The sequence below is a fragment of the Solanum verrucosum genome, unplaced genomic scaffold, assembly GCF_900185275.1.
Source record: "Solanum verrucosum unplaced genomic scaffold, falcon-dt-bn FXZP01000154.1, whole genome shotgun sequence".
Classification (NCBI taxonomy): Eukaryota; Viridiplantae; Streptophyta; class Magnoliopsida; order Solanales; family Solanaceae; genus Solanum; species Solanum verrucosum.
In genome coordinates this window covers 445,219-463,469 of record NW_026020217.1, presented here as the reverse complement: position 1 = coordinate 463,469, position 18,251 = coordinate 445,219, and the positions used below count along the sequence as shown (strand labels likewise).

Below are 18,251 nucleotides of genomic sequence, written 5' to 3'. Positions count from 1 at the left end.
TTCTAATTTTGATTTCAGGTACTGAAGCTATTAAGAAAGCTATTAATTTAGGAAGATGTTCTGATTTTCCAGATTGTAATGCAGCTTGTATTGAGGCAAATTATAAAAGTGGTGGTTGTTTGTTTGTTGAAGGGGTTAATACTTGTTTCTGTGAACCTAATTTTTAATTAATTAGTAAAAAATGACTGCCAATTATTGGCTTATTATGTTGTTTTATGAATAATGCTTTGTATTCAATTTGAAGGATTTTGGATATTCCAAGATTACTTCATATTATTTATTAAAGCAAACCCTTATCTAATTCTATGTGTCCAATTTTATATATGTCATGTCAAATTATTATCTTCTACTACTATTTGTTCTTCATTTCTTATTGGTGATCCAGAGTTTTTTAATAACTTAAAAATCAAAATGGATAGTTCAAATTCTCTATACGTGTCAAAGCATGTGGTAAAATTTTGAACTTGAACTCATAAAGTTTAAATTTTGAATCTACTTCTATGTTTTGCGCTTATTACAAGACTATTATAACAAGAAAATTGGGCATGGAAGTTGGTGTATAATATGTTGATTGTCAAGAGGATGAAACTTTTTGGAGAATTCTGCTTCTGTTTTGGTAATCACCAATTTCACATTTATCTAGTTCAAATTTCAAGTGACTAAGTTCACGGGATACCTGTCAGCTCTAACCAGTGACAAGTACCAAGTGAACTCCGACATCAAGACTAGGACAGATGAGAAGAAAACACTTTATACTTGTTACTTCATGGCGTTCATAGTTTTCGCTTGACATTTTCCAGATATTATGTCATGTTACCAATTAAAAGTTGCCCAAAAATGGAGGGTAGAATAAGGCAAGGTTCAATGCTAATAAGAATGATAAAAGAATTGACTGAGTAGATCTCATTTAATGAAAAATATCATGTTACACTGTAGAATGATTACAAATATATTCAAAAAAGAAGGAAAAAATTCCTATTCTAAGCTATTGTGTGGATATCTTGTCTACAAAAGCTAAGGAAAGTTTGATACAATCGCGATGGAATGAAGAAAGAATTGAATCTTATAGTGATCATCTTCTCTACAACGACGGACTACCTGCACCTGGACAGAAAGACCCTACGAAACTTTACTATTCCCTGGGATTGGCTTCGGGCCTTTTTTTCAAGCTCCCTAGCTTAGATTGAACGTTGAGTTCTCTTATTGTTGTTCAATCTTTAAGGCGTATTTCCATTGAGAACGGAATAGTGTTCGTGTCCAAAGGAGAATAAAGTCCTAGCTTCTAGACTTCCTTTCTCTACGATAGTCATTGGGATTCAGTGATTAGAAAGAAGACTTCTCCCAAGGCAACAAACCAGTTGATAAATCAGCAAAGTTTGACAAAACAAAGTCTCGGAGGCCGGTATCCCAAACTTCACAGAATTGTAATGGCCAATTTGGTGGCTCAATGGCCTCTGTCCCTAAACCAGGTGCTCTATCCCTTGATCCTTCATTTTGATTGTTCTGCCAATCAACGACATATGTAGCTACTCGTCTGAAAAATTTCGCCCTGAATACCTCCCACACTTGGTATTTGTAGTGGTTTATCACTGCAGTACTTTGTGGCAAATTCATGTACCTAAATCCTTTCCTCAAGTGGAAATGATGCACCACATTGAGGAGAGTGGTGTCCAAAGCATCGGGACGTATGATTGATTTGTGTCTCTCGGGGCTCTTAAGACGACAAGTGTATCCGACAGTGATACCCTGAGAGGGAGCTGAATTCAGACCAGACGGTCCAAAACTATGGCAAGTTGTTCTGATCTCCGCAATTCCTGGTGACGATGATGATACATTTGCCACGAGGGATCGAAGGGAATCCTGTCCCGCATAACCTGTGCTTCTCAAACTTTGATGCCCTGGATTAGAATACGGAAAGTAGAAATACTCATCCACATCCATAAACGATACCCAATTACATTCTTTCTTCGCTCTAAGAGCACAATGCGAAAAACCTGCTTCTTGAGTCTTGATCCACGGCCAAACATGTCGTGTGACATTGTAATTCTCTGTCTCAAGCTCTTCAATCACATCCTTTATATTGTCATCACTATTATTGTCGTAAATAAACCACCTCTCAACTCCAAGCCAAGAATGATACGTAATCCATTCACGAAGCGCTGAACCTTGATTCCACACCATGGTACACACACAAAGATCATACTTCCCATTTTCAACATTCCCCCTTCCCTCAGATTTCAATTCAGTAATCTTAGCTACCGAAGGCAAAAGCACATGTTCATGAGCTTTAGCATGAATATGAGGCAACATACCGATAGTTATTCGTATCCCTCGAGCCTTCTCAGGGGTTTTCCTAATACTCAATGGCAATGCACACCTCACAACCTCTTGAGCAGCAGTAATAGCCTTTGTCCTAAGTGCAAATCTTCCCTCTTTTTCGAAATTTCCCAAACCAAAATAACAACTAAACTGACTCGAATCGGATTCTCTATCAGGCCTCAAATTCAATCCCTTCACAAACACAACTACTGTGTTCCCATCCAAAGTAGCAGCATAAGCCACATTTTCCCAAGAATTAACTGTCTGATTACTCTCTTTCCACAGCCCATTTCCACTAAACTTCCTCAAATTCACCACAGCTGAATAATTAACAGGAGGAAGTGGGCATCTAACAAGAACCCCAAATTCAGATTCACCATAAACATCTACTGAAAAAGATTTCTCCTTTACAACACCAACATCATCACCAGTACTATTTCTACCATAAACACACTCAAAGTTCGTATTTTTACTGAATAAATCATTTTTGTTCACCAACAACAAAACATGATCAGGAAACAAAACCCGACCCTCAATTTGTAAATGCAATAAGGAACTACTACCAAAATCTTGAAATGATTGTGAAGTAGACAAAAAATCAGAAGAAGACGACAGTAAAGACAATCTTGAAACAACTAAAACAGGTCGAAAAACAGAGGAACTAAAAGGAATCTGATAAGAAAGAAGGAAAAGAAAAATCAAAAAACTAAAACATAAAACAAAAGACCTTACAGAGAAGAAATAAACAATAGTTGCTGTTGGAGAAGATGGTCTGAAAATCCTTTTCCTCTTACGACGTTGCTCTGAAGAATCCATTTTTTTTCTTTTTTTGCAGATTTTTGGATCTGTAAGTAAAAGGGGTGTTAAAGATTGGTTCTTTTTGCAGATCTAATAAGGAAAAAATTGAATTTGAAGGAGTTTTTGGTTCTTGGTTCTTGGTGTTTTTCTTGTTTTTGCTGGTTTTTTGTGGGTGCCGACAGTGATTTTATTATTATCAAAGTTTTTTTTGTGTAATCTTTAGTAATTGTCGGAGAGATATACTACTGATCTACGCGTTTAGAAGAAGAAGAAGAATATTTTACTCTACTAATACTAAAAAAATATTTGGTTACTGTTGTTAAAGACAGTACTAGAAAAGGAAAAAGAGTAAAAATGGCTGCTTTGTAGCTGTTTATTTGGATTTGAGATGGCATAGCGCGTGTATGAATTATTCGGGGTTTGATATTCATATATAAGCTCGATTAAATCCAAATTTATGCAGGAAAGTTTTATATTGGGAGTTAAAGGTCTCCTTACTTGTATCTACGGGAACTCAAACTCAAATTGATTAAGGGTAAAGAAGTATTTATCACTTCACCACGATCACTGAAGAAAAACCTTATTTTCACTTTCTAATATATACTCCCTCTGTCCCTAATTACTTGTCTACATTTTCTTTTTTAGTTGTTCCTAATTACTTGTCCATTTTGACAAATCAAGAAAGGACAATATTTTTTACTTATTATACCCTCAATTAATTACTTTAAAAAAGTAGAATTTTTTGAAAATCTTAAGTTTTTAATTCATTCACTTTATAATTAATAGGGGTAAAATAGTAAACTTACTATGTCAATTATTATTTTCTTAATAGGTGTATCAATTCAAAAGTACACAAGTAATTAGAGACATAAGGTGTATTATTATTCCTTTGTTCCATTGTTAATTTTTTTAAGTCAAATGATTTTGCTTGTTGTTTCAACTTTTTACTTATCTATTAAATAGTTAAAATTGTAAATTATTTTGATTTATAGTAAATGTTAGATACTCATATCATAAATATTAGAATAGAGAAGGTATTTTTTTTTTTCAATTTATGTTGTTTTATTACTTCTTCATTTTTGTATTCTATATGATTTTGGATACCCTCTTTTAACATCTCGATTGCTCAAATTCATGCTATAAAATCATTAAAAGGTGTAGCCCCTCCTCTTCAAGAGGGCATGAGCAAAGTGAAAACTAGTCACCAATATGGTGGAGATTCATTCACATGAAAGGAGAATATTTTTCATGGAAATTATTTTTCTATAAAACATTTTCTTAGAATAGTTAGCAGGGGTTGGAGGCATTGGAAAGGTGCAGAGAATACAATAAATATAGAATGTCATTTATAAAAAAAAAAATTATATTTTTTTTTTTGGTAAAATTTTTTTTTTTTTTCTTATTTCTATTAAAAAGGTCATATTCCTTATTTTTAAGTAACATGTTTTTCTACAGAAAATATTTTTCAAAATTTTTATCCAATAAAATATAAAAAAATAAGAAAAATATTTTCCTCCATACCAAATACACTCTTAATCAGAATTCTCGAGTTCAAGCTCGAGAATGAAAAAAAATAAAACTAGTCCAAGAATTTGGTCACACGCGCAGCCAGCCAGCTGGGAACTTTCGGATGGTTTTTATTCAAAGCTTTATCGTTAATTAGCTTTAATTTTTCCTATTATTAATCGTACTTTGCCAATAATACAAGTAATAAATTTAAGAGAACTATTAAATCACTCCACTTGGAATTTAATTTATGGCTGCTTTCACTTCCAAAATCAACCAACCAATTGTTTCCAACTTACAAGCAATATTTTAAATACTATTATGTATTATACTTATTGGAATACTATAAAGTATATTCATTTTATTTCATTATCATTAAAAATAAAATTCTGCCGGTGGAGAACAAAAGAACGTGAGTGAAAATGAACAAAAAAGCTAACGTTGCCAATTTAGACCAGCTATTTTCCTCTCAATCTTGTCTATTCATAATTATAAATTATAATTATTTGGATTATATTTAAACCTTATCATATATTGCAAAAAGTGACAAATTTTTTTGGCATTTAACTAATATTAGATAAGATGGATGATGGAACGAAGAATTAAACTTTATTGATGTAAAACTAATGATAGTAACGATTTTAGTATTTTCGTTACCATTGATTTCTCTTTTCTAGTATCTTTCGTTTAATTTATTTTTCGGACATTTTCACTTTTTTATTTGTTAAAAAAGTTGGATTGATATACGGTTATGTTAAAACTTGAAGCTATATCAATTGTTTTTTTTAATAGATGTTTAGTGTTTATTAGGTGTAACCTTTATCACTTTATTAGCATGTAATCAACTTATAATTTTCCTTCTTTTTTCTTTTTCTTTTTTGGAATTATTGGTACATGTCTAGTCTTTCTTTTCTTCTTTCTACTTGAATTGATCAATTACGGGTTCAAATTCCGGTAAAGGGCGGAAAATATTAGGTGATTTTTTTTTATTTGTTATAATTTCGATAAATAAAGTTATCTAGTATAGTTGATGGTAGAAAGTAAAAAGTATAATGTAATGCGCGGAAGCTAACTCGATTTTTTTATTAAAAAAAATGGATGAATTATTCCATGATTTGGTGCATGTTTGCTGGCTTTGGAAGGCTAAGCTACGCAACCCTCTACAAAAGTTCAAAAAAAAAATCAGCTTAAAAAAAAAAGAGACAGAAACATCTAGAAAATGATTTTTTTAAAGAAAAAAACAGGTCCTTAAGTTTGGGATATGTTCAAAATGACTTTTTAAATATATGATTGAGCAATTTTGATTCTTTAAATTTGTCACGGTGATAATATGTTTGGTCTAAATGAAATAATTTAATCTTAACTTATCGTCAGATTAACAATATTTATTACAAGAAAAGATTTAACACATGAATTTGTAATTGTAGTTTTTACGATTTCTGTGATTTTCGCTTAATTTTTAGAGCCAGATCTATGCAAATTTTGTAAAAAGAAACTATCTATTTTTGGTGTTTGGTGCAATTTTTGGATTGTAATTTTAAAGATTGGACGAGACTTTCATGGTGTTTTCTATTATTTTTCTTCTAAGTTCCCATAACATCTAATATCCAGATTATTATTTTTTAATATAGAAGAAAAACATAAGTGCTCGATTTTATAATTTTAGAAGACCAAAATTGCTCATGAGTTAAAGGGGTCATTTTAAACCTAACCATAAACATAATGAATCAATTTTGTCATTTATCTTCATCATTACAAAAATTATTTTTATTTTGCTTTAAAAAATAAATTAATTGTTTTTCGTTGAATTGTGTGGTCCTATAAAAAAAAATCATGAAACTTAAATTCCTTATTGACAGCCACACAATTATATATATATATATATATATATATATATGTTTGACAGAGAAAAAATAAATAATAGGAACTTATAATGCAGTTTCCAAAAATCATAACGTGGAGATTCTTCCCATGTGAATTTGTGAGTAAATTGTGCCAAGGTCTTAGGAACAAGTATCAATTGATTGATTTTAATCAACAGCTCAATGGTCAAAAAAATTAATTTAAAATCGAATCGGAATATTTAGTATTATTTCTTAATATAATTTTTCGACGAAAAGATAGTTCAAAGACTAATTCAATATTGTATATGGTTATGTCACTGCTTTTAAATACTCTTGTGGCATAATATTTATGTGACTATAAAAGTATATATTTTTAAAAATAAATGAAAAGCTTAAAATTATTTAAATTTAATTTATTTATTATATTTTTAAAAAAAGATAAAAGTGGCTGTGTGCACCAGCTTCATTGTAAACATCTTCTGGCACAAGCATGCCACTGTCTCCCCTTTTTAATGATTTATTATATTTATATTATTGTTATTACTACTTATGTAATAAATAATTTAATAATCATAATTAATAATAATAATATTCGTGTGTCAGTCATTTGCTATCTCAAAGCTCACTATTTATCCACCCAATGCCACTAAATGCATCTTCAGATATAAATTACTTTTTTTCTAATAAAAATATGGTGTATGGTTTATAATAAATATTTTGTAGTAGTAAAAGTTTAATAGGAGTAATATTTTATATTCAACAAAGAATAAAAATGATTTTATTTTGAGGATATAAAGGAAAAGAGTTGACTTTTGCCAGAAAAATTTCAACAACAGCTAATGATTCCAATGAATCCTTTTTCATTATGGGTGTTTGAATTTATGAGTGTTTAACGGTGAAATTTTCGGGATATTTATACTAAATCATATAATTAATTCGAGAAAAAAACTCCAAAATACTACATTATTTTCAAACAAATCCTATTTCTATTTTATGTATGGACCACTAATAATTCACAATTTGTGATAAAGTGTATACTTATCGTTTAATCTTAATCTCTGTTTTTTCTTTTAACAGAAAACTTAAATTTTGAATCAGTCTCGTATAAAATCAATAGGTAAGAGGCCCCTTGAAATTTATATGCAGTTTCCATGTTGATTGTTGGCTATAAGCCTATAACTAAGCATTAACTGTGAAAATTCCATTATGAACTAATGACGAATAAGTTTTGAATCTTTTCTCAATTAATTTAGTGGCAATCAAATACTCCCCCTTTCATGTTACTCGATCCATGTTGGTCTCAAACACATTTTTTTAAAAATATTTTAATTAATGATGTATTTTACTAAACTAATCTTATTAATTATACTTTGAAATTCTAAATTTGATTAGTACTATTTTATATAGTTATTGGATACTAAGACTAATAGAGAAAAATGTAATTAAACTCTCGATTTGTTAAATAGAGAAGTAAAAAAAATCTAGTATTGATACAAAAAATCAAATAAAATGAAACAGAGTATATACATTAATCAAGTATTATTTAGTAACCAAGTTACATGAATATTTTATTTTAAAAAATAGGAAATTTTAAAATTTATAGTTTAAAATAGGTCATAGATATTTGTTTGATTATACATCATTTCATTAAGGATAAAATTAATATTGTAACTAAATTATTAATAAATATTGAATATATCTTTTCTTTAGACCGACTAGAAAAATCAATTATACAAATTGAGACAAAAGAAAACATGTAATAATATCTAGATAACTTATTGAGTTATTGTACTTCATTTGAAAAAGATGACAAATATTTACATAGGCGAAGCTAGAATTTTAAGTGTATGAGTTCTGAATGTTGTAACGACGATTTCAAGTGTTAATTACTGAATTCTAAACATAATATTTGTACATATTTAATAACTTTTTAATACAAATACATTATTTAAATAAAAATTACTGAACTCAACCGAATTTATACCCAAACTTCTAGCTCCGCACTAGAATATTGATCATAGTATCACCTCATCATCTTAGTGTAGAACAAGGGTAACAGAATAAAAGTTTGGATATACCAACTTTGGTAAATGAGCATTGATTGCAAACCATAAATTTATGAGACCACTTTATTAAAATGCCTTGCTTTATACGTATGCTTAGAAATTAGCATTCATTTTCACATTTGGTCCACTTCACCAAAGTGGAATTCACAAAAACTGTGACAATTCGAAAATATTTCATCCATCCAACAATAGTTGTTCACTATATTAAAAATAGTTATTTAATAATACTTGTCTAATTTAGAATATCAAGAGATAATTTAATTTTGTGTCTATTTTACCCTTGCTATTAAACACTATTTATTATCTAATACATTCATCAAAACATTAAATTTAATAAAGTCAAAGGATAATTTAATAATATTACCCCTATTATTTATTGTTTCTTAAGGGGTATGTCAAGTCAAGAGTGGACAACTATTGTTGGATAGAGGGATTAGAAAGCAATTTTTTTCCCATTAAATTTCACGATTGGCCATTTATCAATTGAACTTGTATCTATAGGAGCACATAACATAACTTGAAGAATATTAATAACAACAATAACATATTCATCAATTTTTTTACTAAATAGAGTTTGGGAGGATAAAATGTACGCAGGTTTTACCATTACCTCGAAAAGGTAGAGAGATATTTTTCGAAAAACCGTTCACTCAAGTACATAACTTGAAGAATATTATGACATAAAAATATAAATTTATGTCCCGAAAAAAGAAATTGTGACAACTCGAATGTTTGTGACCATGTTTGTATATGCCTGCAGGTCCATCATTATAATCCAATTAGAAAATGTCTAAATCATATTATTGGGTCACTCTTCATCTTAAGTTGGGCCATTATGTGTCAAATACAAGAGAGTTGATCGGATCACTCACGTCATTTGTTGCATAAATTCGTGACAAATAACACAAATTTCATTAGTTTAGAATCTAATTAGATGTCTTTATTTCAGTTTTCAAAATTATCTTTTGTATCATATTTACTTCACCAGATATATGTATTTGGACCACACATATACATGTGGGTTAAATTAGGTGTAGTTTATTTTATATACATTATATTCAAGTGTGATTTACATATTTATGAGATGCACTAACTCTCTCATTCGCCTCTCTCCCTATGTATCCTACTATCTAGTATCAAAGATACATGTATCTAGTATGATTTACATATATCTGAGATCCACTTACTCTCTCGTTTTCCTCTCCCTATGTATTTGTATTTTTAGAAGGGAAAATTGTATGAAATAGCAAACTATTAATTCAAATTAAATGTTATAGCCATAGTTTATTTTATTTGTAATTCGCAACAAACATTCCATTTTTTTGCCATTTGGTTCGGTATACAATTAGCCATTTTCGGTATACAATTACCCATTTGGTATACAAATGTATAAAATGTATGAAATGCGTTTGTGTTTGAATAAAGCGAGAGAAAAGTGTATATATAAATACAAATACATATATTTTCATCTTATACACTTATAATTATACAAATACAGATCTTATTATACAAATTACAATGTATAAATGAATCTATACAAAACTGAACAATTTGTATAAAATTGGATGTATCTAGCGAATTATACAAAACAAAAGGTTCATAGCAAACATAAAATATGTTATGGAGCGCAATTATGCAAACTATAATTATAACATACAAATATGATTTTTATGTTTGTTATATGTGAAAGATGCTCTTTTTAGAATGTACTCCCTCTGTCCAACAATAGTTGTCCACTGTTGACTTGGCACACCCCTTAAGAAACTATAAATAGAAGGGTAATTTTGTTATATCCCCCTTTGAATACAATGTCTTCAGAAATGTAATAGGGAAATGACTATAATTAATGAAAAGGGTAAATTAGGAACTAAGTGTAAAATTATCTATGGATTTCATAAAGTGGACAAATATTGTTAGACAAATATTGTTGGACATCTATTTTTAGTATGATGGACAAGTATTGTCAGACGAAGGAAGTATCTACGGTCTAGTATCAAGATACATATCAAGTATCTTTAATACATGCAACAGACTTGAAAATTGGTACAAAATTTTTAATTAATAAGACAATATATAATTATTTTAAACTGTAGAATGGATTAGTATTTATGATAGGAATATATGTATAATTAAGTAGTTTTTCCTATATCCAGGGCTCACTGTATTTTTGGCAATTGGCATGTATATAATTAAGGCATGAATTTAACTATCAATCTTGATTTACACCAAAACAGATGAAAATATTGGAGAAACTCTCTATTTCCACTATCATCGATCTCATCTAGATTATATCATCCAATTTCACCTCTAGAAAAAATACTCTCAATTCGTCAGTAGCTCTTGAACAATGCTATATAGAAAAAGACTAAATTGTATTAAGTTATTTTAAGTCATATGGTTGATAACTTGGCATACAATGTCAAAGTTCCTAATTTTACTTTCGATAGATGTGAGATGGAAATTAAACAAGTTGGTGTTAACATTAGTTTTTTGAAATAACAAGTGTTTTTTTTTTATGGTTGCAATTCAATATAGTCTTTGTTTGTGTGTTTAGATTAACCATTATTTTGTTGTTGTTATTATTGTTTACTTATTAATTGCTTTGTTTTTCTTCATAGTCTTTTTCTCTTTTTTTCCAAACCTATTTTGATATGTAGTATTCGAGGCAAGGGTCTTCCAAAAACAACCTCTTTACTCCTCCACAAGTCTAGAGTATGATTTGTGAACGTTCTACCCTCAATAGACCCTACTTGCGAAGCACGAGATATTTACATTAGATTAGACATTAGACAAATAGATGTATGAATAGAGTTGTCAATATGAGTCGTCTCACAGCTCAAACAGCTATGGTATATGCTCAAGTATACTTGTCGACAACCAGGGAACAAAACAAGTCCTAGTGTGAATCAACAGAATTATTTTTCAAATCCAATAGTCGTCGATATCAATAGGAAAGGGCCCCAATTTGACTAATATTTGCACTTTCCTCCTTTGGAAGAATGAATAGCATTTCACAGAACAATCATTGGATTATTAGAATCAGAAAGCAGAATAAATAAGCATAAACAGGATTTAACAACATTCAGAGCTTCTGTACAGACCCCCCATTGCTTGCCCTCACTGGCCCTTAAACATAACCAAATGACCAGGTATAAATATTGAAAACTTGTCTTCGTCTCTGATAAATTCCTTGGACTTCTCTTCACAGCAAACAGCTTTGAACTTTTCAAGTAGTACATGGTTTCCCTGCCCAGATTCAGATGGGACAAAGACTATCCAAATATTTCAGCATTGAGACTAACTACGCAAAACCTGCTAAGAGAGAAGAGATTATCATTTGTTACTAACACAAACAAAAATCTTCAACCGGTGAGTATAATTGTAAAAGAACAACATATGATTGAGAGATTGTATTAGCTTTAAGAATGTGTTCCAAGGAAATGTGTACGCGACCCTTCTATGAGTAACATGAAGGACTATTCGATTTATGCTTGAGAAAAAAGACCAACACAAACAATTTTTTACTAATGAGGAAACTATTAGTGACTGTCAAATAACAGTGAAGAATCAGAAACTAATATAGCAAGAGTCATAAACTATGGAGAACCAACTGACCACCAATTGTGCTCATGGGAAACAAAACACTGTGACCTCTAGATGAGTACAGCCAGGTGTGAAGGATTAGGTTTCATCTAGTCCAAAAAATATGTTGTAAATGAGAATTAAAAGATACAGAACACGACCTGAAAGAAGAATCTACAAAAGTTGATGAGAGCGCGAACCATTTATTCAAACTTATAATATTATAGAAGACTTTTAAGTATTGCGATGATTAGAGACAACAGACAAGTATGTCTTCAATAATCAAACAATCATCATGTCAAGCTAAAGAAAACAATCACCTAAGGCTCAATTTTGCTGCTGTATGCAATTTGTGAATGAAGTTCCGTTATGCCTACTGACATGACAAAAACCTGCAGTTTCGCCATCTCGAGCTGTTCTCTCTTTTCTTCTACCAGAGAAAGAACGTAATGCTTCATTCTGATTGATACTAAACTGCTTTGCTGAAGATATATTCTTGTTCTGCTTGGTAGCATACGTTTCTGGCTGACTATACACTACATCCTGGCTCCCAGTGGAGAAGGATATTCTTGATTGTGAATTTTGCCCTTCTGGACTTCTCCAAAACTTAGGACCTAAAAATTCTGCACGAGGGATCATGCCGCATGTACTTCCTGTAAAATCAGTATCTGAAATCCTCCCTGTTGTTATTGCCAAATCATATTGCATTTCATCAAGTAATCTCTCCAAACCATTTACACGTTTCTCTAAGGAATTCATTCCATTTCGTGAGCTGCCAATAAATCCCTGCAATGAAGAAGAAATAGGCTGAGCTCAGCATGTGTCTCTTGGCACAAATATACAACTCATTCCTCTTAAATAGGGGAGACTACAGGTTGTGACATCAACTTAATGGAGACCAAAAGTTAAATATGATGTTTGAAGGGGTGTTGAGGGAAGGAGAAGACAAATGTACCTGCAGGAGGTCTAACAAACTGGACTGTTGATTTTCAATCTGAACAAGCTGTTTGCTGACAGAACAGAAATTCTCGTACTCTCTATGACTCAAGAGTGCATCTTCGTTGATGTTTTCATCAGGTACATCCATGTTGTCATTGTAGTCCTCAAAGAGCGGAATAACCCGAGACCCAAACTGTGAATTACCATATCTGTGGAACTTCTCATCCGGTGGTCTGTTGAATAGAGTTGACTTTACTTCTGAGTTTGAACTGCTACAACTAACTGAATCCACTGAACCTTGAACTCTAAGATTTTGACTCTTCTGTTCTTCACAAGCTACCTCCAACGAAGAAGCCTGTGAAACAGTGTGCTTTGCTTTTGCATCAGGGGATTTTCTAAAATCCAGCTTACAGGAGCTCGTAACATTTGATTTTGTGCGGCGGAACCTAATAGAACTATTTTTCTGGGAGGTGATCGAGGAAGAACTACTGGATGCAAGTGACTTGGTTGAGCGGATTGCTTTCTTTGGCTGAGGGGTTTCCGTAGCTGTCTCACTCGAACTTTTGGAAGGAGTTGGAGAACAGGCACCACTAACACAATCTGGAGACACAAATTCATAGTTCTGTAAATATGGCACCTCATAGGATAATTTTAGTAGCAGAAAGTAGGTGAATAAAGTAATGCATTTACAATAAGAGCTTAAAGATGAAAATAGGAAGAATCCATGGCAATCTCTAGTAGAAACATGGCATACAGTTATGTAACAGCTGACATAAAAATAGCAATAAGGACAGGAGACAAAGATGCAACACTTGAAAAGGGAAAATAGCCCGAAAGCTCACTATAACCAAAGCTGGAACAAAGTAATTACGATGCAGATGTGGCTGAAATAGTTTAGTTACTAAAAGGACTAATTTTCAATCAATGAAACTGGAAGTATGGAAACTAAGGGTTAATTAAAGTCCAAGATTCCCTGGACCTGGACTCATCTGACAAGATAAGTTTCTAAGCATGTGTATAGCATGTGATGATCAATCAGAAAAAACAAGTGTTTTGTCTGGACTCTGGAGAACATAAAAACTTGAAAAAGAACTTTTAGGAAGAAAAGGAGTTCACAGATTTTAATTTGTGCAGGAGTGGAAAGGTAAAATAGTAAAAAAGCTCGGTAACCATCTCCCTATTTTCAACCATACTGACCAGAATATAACTCTCTCGTCATAAACAAAAAACTTCACACCATGCCTACGACAATCTTCAGTAAGCTTCATTTTGAGCCAATATTTCCGTTTTCGTAGAGTAGAGGAATTCAGATTCCACTTCAGTCAATCAACATTCAAGGGACCTTGTGTTAACATAATCTCTCTAACAAACTCGAAACTAAATCCAATTTGAATACTATTCAATGCTCTTTCTTAATATGACTAGCTATTTTTGAATCCTCTCATCTCCGTGATTGCTTAGAAGGAAAGAAAATTATTGACAGAACATAGTAATAACATATGAAAACTAAGGAAATCCAAGAATTATTTAAACCCCAAGCCTTTCTACAAAGAAAAAAATAAATTATTTCAACAGAACAGATTAGCTTTTATTGGAAGTTACCTTTCTGTGGAAACTTGGATTGTAATTGAGGCAAAACATCATCTGAAGCACCTGGAACTTCCTTCCACCATTCTAACGCCCGATTCATTGTCTCTCTCACAACCTTCACCTATAGATTCAAAGCAGAGTATTGTATAAGCCAATTCATCTTAATAAATTTATAAGATTTTAGATTAGAATAAGATCAGCAGTCTATTATTACTCCATTTCAAAAATAAATGACAAAAGGTAATGAAGTTCTCCTATCAATCATTTCTAAACTTTATGGTAAATAGATTTACTGTAGTTCATGTATTTTGTACCTTATCGAATCTTCTGCTATCCAATGACGTGATGCAGAACGCCTTCAACTCTGACAACAACTCTTTCTCGGAAACAGCCAACCGTCCCAATGTCTCCGCCGCAGCCTTCCGCACAGTCCAATCTTCACTACTCAACAACTCAGCTGTAATTGGAACCAAGCTATTCAATACATTCTTATTGGAAGCACCACCAACACTAACAATACTACTAATGAGCGACAGTAACGCCGGTTTGGCTTTAAAGGAATCATTCTTCACCAATTTCATGAGCTTCGACAACATTTTCTTCAGCTCCGCCGGCTCGGGATCAGGTGATGCTTCAATTGCCGCAGCAAGGCAAAGCGAAGCTCCGATCTGCGAATTATTATCCTGCTCGTGCATAATAGCATCGATTAACGGCTTCAAAATAGACGAAAACGGCGGTTGAGTAATTTCCGACGCAATGGAGGAAACAGCTTCTACACAAGCAGAGCGAACAGCTGAGTCAGGGTCACGAAGTCGCCGGAGTACAGTAGAAAGCATTTTCGCTAGATGCGGTGATAAAGCATCTCCGTGAGACGCTGAGAGTACGCCGATAAGCCGAACACATTGCCGACGCACCGGTGATTTATCGGAAGAGTCCGTACTCGAAATACAAGTCAAAAATGCACCAAAACCTTCACTGTTAAGACTCCTAGCTATAGACTCCAGCTCATTCGTAGCAACGGTGAGAGTATCACGGTCAGATAATCTATTGAGACAAGTATTCACTCTGTTTTTCAGATCACTAGGTTGTCTCTGTAGCGCCATTGATGGCAAAATGGAAAATACTCCGTCGGCTGAAAGGTAACAGTGAGGCCGGAAACGGAAATGTAGATCGCCGGAGTAAGATTGAAGTTACCGCCGGCGACGGTTACAGCGGCGGTGGTGAAATGAGAGGGAAAAAAGGAAAGTGAAGTGTGAATGTAGCAGTCAATGGAGCTGGTTTTATATGTTACAGAAGGAACGTGGGAAGGAGTAGTGCGATAAGTTAGGCAGGGAATTTATTGTCTGCACGATGGCTCAGCTGGTTACAGTGGAACTTCTTATAAATATAATAATAATAATTATTATTATTAATCACTAATAATAATAATTATATTTCATAAATAAATAAATATCATACAAAAATATATCATATACTCATAATGTTATTATTATATGTCTACTTTTTTAACAAGAATTATTAATTGAACAATATTAATTAATTTTAATTGTCAAATGTAAGGTTGTGGTCGAAAATATAATAATATTTAATTGAAATAATAATATCGAATCAAGCGGTTATTTACCTTGAAATAATTCATATAAGCTACCAACTTTTATTTTACCATAATAAAGGGAGATTAATTCCTTACTACAAGCATTCGACATATACTATAGTGAAGTCCTTCACATATTTTTCTCATCTTATTTATTTTATTCATCATATTTTTAGCTTTGTCCTATTAAAAAAACGATGCTATTGGTATTGGCTAGAAAAGAGGGAGAGAGGAGCGCATTAAGTAAGATATGCTCCGATTATAGTTATAAATCTATTTTTTTAACGAAAACTATTAATTGGGTAATATTAGTCAATTTTTTTATCAAAATGTGAAATTATGGGTGAAATTACTGTATACTTAATTCAATTATTGTTATTATTATTACTATTAATTTAGGTCTATTTTTTAACAAGAATTATAAATTGAACAATATTGATCAATTACTTATTTTTTCAAAATGTGAAATTGTGGTGGGAATTATAGTAATATCAACTCCAAATTGTTGTTATGATTAATATATAGGTACCTACTAAATCTTTTTTTAAATATCACAAGATTGTCCTATTACATCACTAGATACATTCATCTGACTTATTATATTCTTCTCCACTGCAAGAAGATTACTCCCTACCAACTTTGGTATACTTTCAAAAGGCTCATTTTATTGCGAAGTACTCTCTCTGTTCCATTTTATGTGACATATTTGATCGGATACGGAGTTTAAGAAATAAATGAAGACTTTGAAATGTTTACCAAATTGCCCTTTAAAAAGTAGACTTTTTTTTCTCTCTCCTCATAAATGTATTGGAGTATTATTTTAAGATTAAGTGGGACCAACAAGGATAAAAGAGGAATTGTACCTTTATAAACTTACCATATAAGAAAATGGGACATTCTTTTTGGGACTGACCAAAAAGGAAATGGTGCCACATAAAATGGGACGGAGGAAGTATAAGGTATAATAATTTCGAAATAATATATAGAGTTATTTTATTTCATGTTTGATCGGAGGTATTACTTCCTTCGTTTCATTTTATGTGAGGTAGTTTGACTCGGAATGAAGTTTAAGAAAGAAAGGAATTTTAAAACTTGTGGTTCAAAATGAATTATAGAAATTTGTGTGGTTGTAAATCATTTTATTAAGGCTAAAATAAATATTTTATAGTTAAATTGTTACTAGTTAATACTTGAATTATTTATTTCATCATTTTTGCTATAGTGATGGAATAAGTTATCGCATATATATGATGAAATAATTTTTGTCGAAATAACTTATCTCAAAATTAATAATTTCGAGATAACTTATTCCCAACCAAATCATCTCTTACCATATAAATAAATGAAGGTTAATATGTACTCACTTAACTATACGTGATCGTTTAGTATGTGAATTGAATTATTTTGAAATTATAGTTTTAATATTATAATTTTGGACTAATTTATGTCATTTGGGAGATTAAAAATGTGATAAAATAATTTTAAATTGAATGGGATAAAATGAAATATCTTAAGATTAACCATGAAATAAAAATTATATTGTATTTAATAGACAATATAAATGTATCCTGATGTATCAAACACAGTACAAATCTTATTTAAAATTTAATTTCAAAATATCTTACTTTGTACCGCATACCAAACGACAACTATATATATATCAATGGTACTTGAAAAAAATGGGTCATACAATTTCTACAAACAAGATTAATCACTTGTACCAGAATGGTCCATATATATCATTTTGGGTATTTTGAGGGGCCAAGGAATATCTCACTTTAAAAATAATAATAAATACAACCTAAGTTAAAACTTTTGATAAAATGAATTGGATAATATTGTTGCTACCCAATATTTTCATTTTCCCATAGGAAAAAAAACAAATATATCCTCGAACTATTATAAATGATATGTAAATATCCTCCGTCATACTTTTGGGATATTGGTGCCTCTGCCGTCAAAAAAACTAGATCATATATGCCCTTCACTATAGCGAAAGACTAAATAGGGACA

General features: G+C 31.5%; 2 protein-coding genes across 2 annotated transcripts; both read right to left on the bottom strand.

Moving 5' to 3' along the window:
* Positions 1-877: 877 nt before the first annotated feature.
* Positions 878-3,334, bottom strand: LOC125830786 (glycosyltransferase family 92 protein RCOM_0530710). The gene has a single exon (XM_049509956.1). It carries the CDS (start codon positions 3,133-3,135, stop codon positions 1,324-1,326), a length of 1,812 nt encoding a protein of 603 aa, XP_049365913.1. The 5' UTR covers positions 3,136-3,334; the 3' UTR covers positions 878-1,323.
* Positions 3,335-12,277: 8,943 nt separating this feature from the next.
* On the bottom strand, positions 12,278-15,771 carry LOC125830763 (TORTIFOLIA1-like protein 4). Its single transcript, XM_049509934.1, has 4 exons — positions 14,959-15,771; positions 14,657-14,765; positions 13,071-13,654; positions 12,278-12,901 (listed from the first exon to the last, which is right to left on the bottom strand). The coding sequence occupies exons 1-4, from the start codon at positions 15,745-15,747 to the stop codon at positions 12,443-12,445; spliced, it is 1,941 nt and encodes a 646-aa protein (XP_049365891.1). The 5' UTR covers positions 15,748-15,771; the 3' UTR covers positions 12,278-12,442.
* Between the last annotated feature and the right edge of the window lie 2,480 nt (positions 15,772-18,251).